Raw genomic sequence first — 11,511 nt, forward strand, 5'->3', positions numbered from 1 at the left:
CATCAGAGAGACCAGACACATTATTTCTACGTGACGACTAGTTGACAGTATTCATGCTAGAGATATTTGTCTTAAGTTGTAACGTTACTCTGAGTGCTTAAAAAGGTGTCTAAATACTAACCTATAACATTCAATAAAATTATAACAATAATTAATTTGTCTACGAGTAAATTCATTTGATTCGACCCTTGTCAACCGAACTCCATATCTGGATCGCAACAAATGGGTAGGTACTACTGGTACACCGTCACTTCATAGTACTCATCGTGGCTATTTCATCGCGATCCTATTCGTTGTGCGTCACTTCATCGCTGACTGTTCATCGCTCTAAAACACCTTCGGCAACATTTCATCGTGTAACAGTTTATCGAAAACATTTCATCGCATGGCATATCATCGTGCATGACACATCATCGCAATATTCATTAATCATTATATCGTATACATAAATTCATTCGTCATAAATAATTTAGATGTTATTATAAAACGTGTAATTTACTAGCTTCATTAGTGTGGGAAATTTTCAATTTTTGACAACGAATAAAATTTCATCGCAATTTATAAAAAAAAAACGTAATATATATATATTATGATAGCCGATAGGTATGTCATTTCTAGTTTAGAATTTAGTGTTAAATTTAAAATCATTAGCCGGACGGTTTTACCCACTGTTAAATAAAAATCTGCAGTTGAACAATATTGTGAGAAATTATTTAAAATTATTAAATAAATAATAACTACAATGATTCGATAATCACAATTTATTACAAATAGGTAAAATCAAAAAATATTATTCTTGTATTAATTAATAGGTACGACTTAACGAATAGGTACCTACGAACTGTAGATTAAAAAATAATGTCAAATATATTGCACATTTAATGCACTTACGTCTTTTCACGCCGGTTGTCTTGACACCTCACAAAACTCAATCAAATAAATTAATTGATAACCTTGAAATATCTTCTTGCTAAAAAAATTAACTATTATAATATTCAATAACTCAGCCAAAATTGTTCTTGGAAAGCGTTAATAAATACCTAAGCACTTTGACTTTATAATGTTTCTTTTAACATTTAATCTTATATTTTATAATTATTCATTGGGTTAATATTATGAACCTCAGAACAACTTCAACATAATTAAAATGATAATCGGAAAAAAAATACCCAATGTAGGTAACTAATTAGTATTAAATTATAAAAGACAGCAGTATAGTCGTAAAAGTACGTGTAAATTATTATACCTAAATACAAAATAGATATAAAAATAATAAAAAGTAAAAATTAAGAACCAGATTTAAATACTCTATAAACACTATAAAAATATGCTCTAAAAAATAGCAAAAATGTACTTAAAAAAAATAAAAATGTGTCTTAACCTCAATAATGTCCTTAAAACAATTATTAACGATTGACAAATAATAAATAGTCGGAACAACATTTCGTAAGCTATTATTTTGAATTGCGAATTGAGAATACACTAAACATTTATATAGGTGTATAGGTTATATATATAAATATGCTCAAAAAACACAAAAATTACTAAAAATAAAAGTTAAGTGTTCAATTATCTGATGTACCTATACAACAGAGTTTGTGCTTGAAAAGCATTTCCCGGGATTTCTCAGAAGTTCTGAAGACTCATTTTTTGAATTTGAAGAATCTGTAGGTTTTCACAAAACTTATATACATGAAGAAAAAGATGAAAGTGAAATAAGTGGAGACAATGAAGAAGAAGACAGTTCTGGAGAAGATGCAGGAGAAACAATAGTTGGTGATAAACAACATTTACAAAATGTGGGAACATAACTTCATTTATTCCAAGTTTGTCATAAATCAGGCTTGAAAATTGTTTTTCCATGTTTGTATGATGCATTGCATATTGCGAGTACATTACCAGTAACAAGTACTACACCGGAAAGAACGTTTTCAAAACTAAAAATTATTAAAAACAGGTTGAGAACTACAATATCACAAGAGCGCTTGGAAGATTTGATGCTCATATCTTGTGAATCTGATATAAATATTAATAATGAACAGGTCATAAAATATTTTTCTGAATTTAGCACTGTTTTAAAAAAATATTTAATGTAAAATCAATATACATCCATAAATTATTTTGTAACTTGTATATAGTACAATATATTGATGTGTTATTAAAAGTGAATAAAAAAATAATATAATTTTTGTTTTGTAATTTTTAAATAATACTGTACCTCAAAGTTAGATTATTATTTTTAAGTTCATCAATCCATTTTATTAAATAATTGACTAAAATGTCTGTTTAGATTAAAACACTTGAAAGATAGATTTTAAAGGTATTTTTGTGATGGAAGACGCTATTTGCGAGCGAAGCGAGCGGCTTTGGTAGAGGTAAAAATGTTAAATGTATGTTATCAATAAGGCCAACACTTGTATGCATTTGCATATTTTTATTGGTTGGTCAAAAAAATAGCTAGTTTATACCAAAATGTGTTTTATAACCTAACGATGCTGTATACAAAATTTTATTTCGCATATTTTTGCATATTATGGTATTTTTGCATTTTTAGGGCATATTTTAACATTTAGTATATTTTTGGAGCATATTTAAGATCTTAAAAACTCGGGAATTACAAAATATTAATTTTTTTCACTCATATACCTTATTATTGGTATTTCAGCACATTTATGAAAAGTGGTAATCTAATCTTAATCGCTAATTATTAGGGTCAACAATTATATGTCCGTATATCGGTAACAGTATCGCATAGAGATAAATATCATATTATATTTTATCGCACCTATTACAGTCGTCAGTCGGTCTTTATACTCGTGTGGTGCGTTATTAAATCGACCGTTTTAAAATGCCGAAAGTAAGAACTTCCAACACTAGTCGTATCAATAGTTACATCTCTGAATTTGGAGAAAATATATTTTCTTCGGATGGGAATATATTGTTTTGTAAAATATGTGAGGCAAAGGTTACATGTGAAAAACAATTTACAGTTTTACAACATCTTAAAACGTCTAAGCACTCACGTGGTATTCAACGACTCGGCGACCAACAACAAAAGACTCAACAACTTTTACCTACTACATCAAAAATTAATTCTTTCAATAAAGATTTGTGCAAAACGTTGTTAGCAGCCAATATACCATTAAATAAATTACAAAATACCTATTTTCGTTAATTTTAATTTTTTAATTTTAAATATTTTTTAATATCACACATTTTTGTGAATCATTATTCATTGGCAATAAATAATAATATTGTATTATTATAGTATAAATTGTATAATACATAAAAAAAAAAAAAATCATTTAATCATTTTTTTACAATAACATTTTTTTTAGAGCATATTTTAAGGGCATATTTTGGTAATTTTTAGGGCATAACTGCATACATATTTTATAGATTTTTAGGGCATATAATTGTTGGCCCTAGTTATCAATATTTACAGATTTAACAGGTAGGTGGGTGGCTATTGATTTAACTATTTGAACCATATATTTCATAGGAGTTGTGCGCCACTGCTCAGAACACAATACATTTTGCATTCAAATCTGGGATATAATAATGATAAAAAGCAGACAAGTAGGTAACGCTCTATTGTACATAGTACATTATACTATTATAGGTGTCTAGAGAAGTCACTGTAATAGATGCGTTAAATTTGAATTCAATGATACAAAATCATTGTTTACGAAAAACGGTTTTGAACGAAGGCGGAATGTCATCTGCCTATATAATATTACTAAGTATATTTTATGAATTTATGAAATAATTGTGATTTAAGTAATTTACTTTACTATGAACCAAAAGAAAATGTCATTATGTGTACACAATATATTAGTATAATAAAATACCTACTTTAAATGTTAAAAGATTGAAATAGATACCCTGCACGAATTTGTACACACATAATTTCGTCTAAATTTGAACTTAAAGTGTCCATAAAAAAACTGTGTGTATTTATTTTTTTAGATTTTTTGGTTACAGTATGAACTATTTATTAGAATCTTTATTTAAATTTTCAATTCTTAGCTATATATGTTAATATTGAACACTATAAATTTTTAACTACAAAAAAATATAATCACATTTTCCAGATTTTAATGAATTTTGAACTTTAAATACTTATTCAAAAATATCGTGAATATGTATTTTTAAAATTGCTAAGCTGCTGTTGTAACAATGTGTGAGGACTGAGGACTCTTGTATTTTCATGTTTTTTGACGACTAAAATTGTATTGACACTCATAGAAAAAAACAGACACATAGGTATACAAAATAAAAAAATAAAACACGTCATTGTAAAATCAATCATTCATCGCTTAGAATCTAATATAATATTGTCAGTCAGTACCTATAAGACAAATTTAGAGCTCACTTATAGAAATTAGTGGAAATAATAATAAATTATTTATATTTATAATGATAAAATCGTATAGTCAGTCAGACAGTTATAAAAAAAGCTACTCGGTTGGCTTGCAAAGAATATAAATATAAATTTCTGAAAAATATTCCAGTACCTAGGTATTATTAATATAATTACCTATTTGTATTGTTTATTATAGCTAAAATCCTGCAGTACATCGATCAAAGCATAATGTCAAATTCAGTGCCGGATTTAACCATTGTGCCGCCGCTTTAAGCACTTTATAATTTGCCGCTTTTTAATATAAATATTTTTCTAGTCTAAAAAATGTTATTAAAGCATACAATTATAGTTGTTTATTTCTTACTTAAAATTTTAATGATGAAAAATAAAAACAAACAACTCTACGATTATAAAATTGGAAAACATAAAATATAAATATTACTACAATCCCGTTGGTCTAAAAACATTTTATAATTAGTTTCATTTTATTTTAGTTGTAGTTACATATTATAGTAAAAATGTAATATTAAAAATTATTCGCCGCCCTAAGCACTAGCTTATAGTGTTTACTCGGAAATACGGCACTGGTCAAATACATCAAAGCATAGGTACTTTATAATATTATCGATTATAGATAACCACAGACCACAGTGCACAGACCATTTAATAATATATGATATGCATTATCCATAAATATATTGTAGGTATAAATCCACATTATACAGATGTATAATTTTATTAACTTAAAAGTTATTTCAGTAGAAAAGTGTTTTGTGAGTCGAATGAAGACAGTGCAGTTTTATTTGATTACGATAATATATATAATAATAATAAATTTTAATTAGGCACATTTCTGTTTCAAATTAAAGGATAAGATACCTACAACTATAGACTATAGTTATATACTTCTATAAAGGTACAATAAGTCAATTATGTCATAAATATTGATCAAAGTTCAACATTTTTTTTTATGTCATTTTAGTCTATGACAATAACAGCACATTTACGATATACATACTAAACAATAACTTATATAAGTCAGGGTTTTAGTAGATTCACAAAGTTGTTTAGTTATATCATATATAACATATAAATGTAGAATATACTATATATGTATTATATATTAATTGTAAATTGTCATTTGTATTAGGTTGTAAGTACCTAATTACTTTTTATTTATACTTAAATTTTTTCTAATAAACTAAGTTCCTATCAAAGAGAGATAATTATTATTTGGGAATCTACAGCCCTACTTAAATAATGATAATAATCTACCAGCTACCTATAATTCACACATTTTAGATTTTGAGCGGAGTATTTTTGTCTGTGCCAGACAATAAGTAATCGAAATAATGCTTTGATTTTCAACTTCTGTATCTTTTCTGATGGGGAAGTGAATCTAGTTAATATTTTTAAAAGTTAAAATTGAAAATGTTTTATGAAGTTATTATACTTAGTGGCTAGTTTCCAAAAGCATCAGGAAAAATTGATGTAACTAAAAAAAATTATTGTTACATGAAGTTTTCAGAGAATATTTATACTGGCATTTCCTATACACCATAAAATGCTCTAATTATTTTGACTCTTTTATAGATAAGTATAGGAACATTTTTAGTTGATTACTTTTCTTTTAAACTATTGTCGATTACAATGTTACCAAAAAGAGATTTGATATAGATACAAACCGTTTTTAAGGAGTTTGATTTAGGCAATTGCCCAAATACGAGTCGTCTCATAGTACTATTATAGGTATAGTGGAGTATATATATTATATTATAGGTAAGGATTATTATAAATTGTTTATATTTAAAGCCCCGTTGCATTATTGCCTGTTGTATACTCATCGACAGACGGCAATATTATGTGTTTGGTTAATCTGAGTATTTGTTGTAACTTCAGCCTTCAGGAAGAAATTATGCAATTCATATTTCATTAGAGGAAGGTATTATAAAAATATAAATCATCCTTGAATGATAAGATATACCATACATATCTAATAAAGGCTTGTTGGATATTATGTTAACACCGATTATATCTAATGCATTGGATTTTTTACCGCATTCCATCTAACTCCAAATGCCAAAGCCTTGCCAAGAGGGTTGCAAATTGAGCGACTGCCCTATGCGGCAAAAGTTTTAATATTTTAAATTGTGGCAAATGTTTAAATATGTAGTTAAGTTTATTAAGGATGCCAAATATTATTGTCCTGTAGCGCCAATGAAAGTTAGCTCAACACTGCTAAAGGTAGTCAACTAAAAGTGTAGGTAACTGAGTACTCAATGTAAAATAAAAATGTACCCTATAATTAAGCAGTGAATAAATCCAAAATCTCATGATTCGTTAAGTATTTACGATGTGTTCAGTCTTCCTCTGTACTTCGTACAAATGTAGAATCTACGATTTACATTGACGAACGATAATAATCAATTATAATATTACTAACGTTTTAACATCCTTCAAATGACGTGCTTGGCACACAGATATAATATTAAATTATCTATTGGTATTTTTATTTTTCATGATAATATACCACCTATTCAGTATTCTGGTGTGTTCTTTCTGACATTTTAAAATTTTATACTAATTAATTTACGAATTTACAATTACCTATAATTTCGATTTGGGCAGTAATGTCGTAAAGCAATAGCACGGACTTGGTAGTTATAGATAAGGTTATACTTAGTATAGCCATAGATAATACATGACGTTATGTATTATCTATGAGTATAGCAACGTTATCTCCGTTGACAATATTATTATTTTATTATTTCTTATCAACATGCGAAGTGACAAGTAAACATAATTATAATAATACAAAATACAAATGCAAATAATGAATTAATAACGCACTCATCCGACGTCGCCAAACGCCAATCGGCATTCCACCATCAGCCGAAACGACCGCCGTTTGTGAAGTTCGAAGAGACTTTGACTGGTAACGACCGAACGGATTGTCTGGTGACTGTTAAGTACGAGTTGGCTGCATTCGCAATTTTCATCAGTCATGTCACGGGAATACTACAATTTGCGATTCGTCGTCACCACACCGACGCTGTCCATCACCGAGTACAACTGCCTGAAAGAACCGTGTAACCAGGTGCGTTTGACCGCTGGAATGCGTTTTTGTTAAAATCATGTATTTACGTATGAACCGTGAACGGTGTGCGACAAGACAACAAAACACAGCACCATTGTAGGCGTTGCTACTCTCTTGTTATTACTCTACGTTCACCCACTTAGTAATATGTTATCACTTGACTATGAGTTTGTCTCTTTTTTATTACATTTTTAATTACCCATGAAAGTTGAGAATGTAAGCCATTTTGGTTTAAGGTTTTCTTTGTTTAAAAATTGAGCAAAAAATTAAAAAACCTAACATTTGGCTTAATCTATTATTTAATCACAAGAACGAATATTGTGTGTCTGCTTATTTCAACAAGTTATTTCAACTGAAATATTTAAAATAAAATAACTTACCATTGGTCTTTTTTTGAAAATTGCATTTTACCCACATGATTATTTATCAATAATTTATAATTATCTACACATCTATATTATTGTAATTTATTAGATTGGATTCCTGATTGGCGATAAAAAGATTAAAATATCAAATGTTATAACTGATGAATCGTTGAACAACACCATCACAGAAGAAACAATATGTAATCAATAGTACTTTATAAATATAGATATTATTGGATACTTGTTCTATAAATTATTATTATTTAATTTTTTATTCCAGGTGTCCATGCTTCATATCCACTACCAGATTTTTATGAACAACTATGTTCAAATCCATTACAAATAGACTACAAAAAATTGAAATACTTCCTACAGAAATGTCCAGCAAATTATGAGGTGAGCAAATAAACTATTTTGTATCTTTGTCTATGTGCCTAGATATGATTTTATGTTAAATTAAATATGCACGTCTACTTTGTTATAGAAATCTATTGTTGGTTGGTACAGATTTCGTAGAAACGCTGTATTATCTCCCAGTATTGCCGATATTCGTTTTCATGCACAACTCAGTAATATTTTTGATAAAATGAGTGTATCAGCAAACAAATTTCTATTTTGCATGTTGAACCATAACTATATTGGTTCCATGGATCATAAATTCAATCATATTTTTTACAGATGTGACATTGGGTAAATACCTACTACAAAACGTAATTAAATACCATAAATACATTGGAAACAAGAATATTATTGTTTCAAGTATATTGTGAATATGTTGTATATTAATTCATTGTGAACATTTTAATTTTAAATAATTGTTTTGTTTTGTTTAGGAAATGCTTAAGCCCAGTTAAAGTTGATATTGTAAATTTGAGTACGAAACCTTTTATTGAAGATGATAATCTTGGATATAAAACAAACATTAATTTAATCGACAACTGCAAAGCATACACAGACACTATAAATAAAGTATTTGGAAATGGGTAAGTCAAGAACTAAATACAATTAAAATGATAGTATATAAATGTGTTATTTCTAGTGAAAAATTGACTTAAAATGAAATTATTGAAAAGTAATCTTACAAGAAACTTATAAAATAACTATTTTGTAAAATACCTGTTCAATCATTAGGCTAATCATAGCATCTGGTAAATTTGTACCATTTTTACTCATTAGTAAAGAACAGACTTCAATGCACTAAAAAGATTTAATATATTATCAGACTATAAAACACGCACTAAAATATTATGATACAAATTTTGCATTTTTTTTGTTTTATTATATAAAATTAAAATTAAATTAAATGTATGCTAAACTGATTAAGCTAAATTTGAGGCGAGGTGCAATTTCAAACACAAATTAAACGTATACAATACAGTTATTAATATCTTATAAGAGGACGTAAATTATAATTGATAATTAATCCTAAATATATTATTCTTGTTACTCACTATTTTGTATAAAAAATATAATAACTAAAGTTCATTTAGGTACAAGACTCCAAGAGTGAATTACAGTTTCAAATTCTCTACGACATTCTCCTAAAATTTAAAAATATAAATTACTAAACTGAAATTTATGTCTCCAGGACTTCAGACTATATTAAATGTACAGAATGTTATGGATATTGTGATCACTAGGGATATTCTCAAATAGATCAAAAAAATTTGCCGAAATATTTATTCAATTGTTAACTTTCAACAGTTATTTTTTAATTTGTGTTATTCTCAAAAGCTTTTTTTGAATGCTCAAATATTGAATATGTGATTTTTGATTGAAATTTCAACTATTGAAATGTTTTTTTATTGCTGATTATTCTATAAGAAAATAGTACTTACTACTGATAAGAATAAATTGGTAACCAATTATAACCAACATAATAAAACTTAAAGTAAATATAGAAAATATTTTGATCTCAAAATGTATTTAGTATTTAAAAAAAAAAATTACAGGTCAGTACTTCGTTAAATTGACGGTCAATCTTTTGAAAAAAATTTAATTAATAACTGTATTTAGCGACACAGCCTGTGATATGTATAAATAATGGAATCTTCTACAAATAACATTAGTTAAGTCTGAAATCTCCAAATTATAAAAAATATAGTATCTTTTTTTCCAAAATTTCTTTGCACACTTGATGCATAATATAATGCTTTCATTAATGGCATTACTGTTCCAGTCAATTCATCAACAAGAATTGTGCTCAATCAATATGTCACCATCAATTTCCTATTAGTTAAAACTGAAACGATAAATTGTATTTAAATAAGAAACTAATACTTAATAATTTAACTACAATAACTAATTATTATTTATAGATAAATCCTTTTACGACCTAATGGATTTCCTTGTAACATACATCTTTGAGGCTAAGTGAACCATTTGTCAAATATATTATTATTATGTTTATTATTTTGCATCATCACATCAATATCATTATTATCCATTTTTACATTCAATAAAATCAAATTGTTTCAAAAAATATTAACCTGATAGAAACTCTTAAATCTAAAATTCCATAAGATTATTTATTACCCAATAATAATAATAATAATAATAATAATAGGAAGTTAATTATGAAAATGATTGATTTCAAAATACCAGTCAAAATTATAAATTAAGTACTATTATCAAAAACTGTTTGAGAATATGAATTTTAAAAATCAACCCAAACTAAATGTGTTTTTGATCATATTTTGATCGAAAACCCTTTTTGATTGATTTGAGAATAGACCCTCAGGACAAACAATGTTTGAACTATGCATGCAATAATGCTATGAAAATTAAAAATAAAGGTCTCAAGTATAAAATAAGCAGTTAAAAGTATAGGATAAAATGGGGAAATATATTATATTTATGGAAATATTATATGATATTAATAATAGTTTAGAATGATTAAAATTATTGAATATTCCTTTTTTTATTTATAAAATATAACAAAATCTACTAAGTAAAACGTTGTATTTAATCTCACCTAGAATATACCTCGCCCACTACAAATCAAAAACCATTGAATATAGTTTTCAATAATCAAATATTTACTGAACGGTCTTATTCTAAATTACAGGAGAGAACAGTGTTCAAAAGTCTCTGTGTACAACATGAGAACTGCGTTGATAGAGGAGATGAATAAAATGGTTAAACGGATAGTAGAGAACGAACAAGAAGTGATCAAACTAAACACATCGATTGAAGAGAAAAAACAAGAGATAGAAAAGAAAAAAAATGCTAAGCTAAGTGTTCCTAAATTATAATGGTTAAATTAGAAAAAAAAATGGATAGGTATGTTTTTTATTTTTTTATTACTACATACTTCCTTTATATGGCTTATGATTTTTTTAAACATTCTTTATTATTATTGTGTACTTTAATGTTTTAATTCTGCAATTTTTGTTATTGAATAAAGTATAAGTTATCTCTATGTATATTTTTTTCAAATTATATTATGAATTTACCTCATAATAATATGCTTAGTATTATAATGAAATAAACTAGGCCTATGCAACTCATAATCCAATAAACACAAATGAGTAGTGCTATTATTGTCAGGTCTCGCTCTAGGTAGTAATTTGTATTGTACGGAATTTACAGAAACACTTGTTTTGCTGTTTAAGTAATTTTAATTTTTCTGTCTTAGGAGGAGTAACATTTATGTGTATTCATTTTTGGGTCAATTTAGTTTT

General features: G+C 26.9%; 1 protein-coding gene across 1 annotated transcript; it reads left to right on the forward strand.

Annotated features, from left to right (window-relative positions):
• Nucleotides 1-7,132: 7,132 nt before the first annotated feature.
• LOC111034493 (BRCA1-A complex subunit Abraxas 1-like) lies at nucleotides 7,133-11,110 on the forward strand. The gene is made up of 6 exons (XM_022315756.1): nucleotides 7,133-7,463; nucleotides 7,938-8,028; nucleotides 8,109-8,224; nucleotides 8,313-8,518; nucleotides 8,662-8,811; nucleotides 10,896-11,110. Exons 1-6 carry the CDS (start codon nucleotides 7,371-7,373, stop codon nucleotides 11,080-11,082), a joined length of 843 nt encoding a protein of 280 aa, XP_022171448.1. The 5' UTR covers nucleotides 7,133-7,370; the 3' UTR covers nucleotides 11,083-11,110.
• The last annotated feature ends 401 nt before the right edge of the window (nucleotides 11,111-11,511 follow it).

Source organism: Myzus persicae, unplaced genomic scaffold, assembly GCF_001856785.1.
Source record: "Myzus persicae strain clone G006 unplaced genomic scaffold, MPER_G0061.0, whole genome shotgun sequence".
Classification (NCBI taxonomy): domain Eukaryota; kingdom Metazoa; phylum Arthropoda; class Insecta; order Hemiptera; family Aphididae; genus Myzus; species Myzus persicae.

What these genes read in the sequence shown, in the direction of transcription:
- LOC111034493 (XM_022315756.1), top strand. Translation starts at nt 7,371, where the DNA reads ATGTCACGGGAATACTACAATTTGCGATTCGTCGTCACCACACCGACG. An exon ending in AATGTCCAGCAAATTATGAG is followed by an intron (nt 8,225 to 8,312) that starts GTGAGCAAATAA and finishes ACTTTGTTATAG; the next exon opens with AAATCTATTGTTGGTTGGTA. An exon ending in AATAAAGTATTTGGAAATGG is followed by an intron (nt 8,812 to 10,895) that starts GTAAGTCAAGAA and finishes TCTAAATTACAG; the next exon opens with GAGAGAACAGTGTTCAAAAG.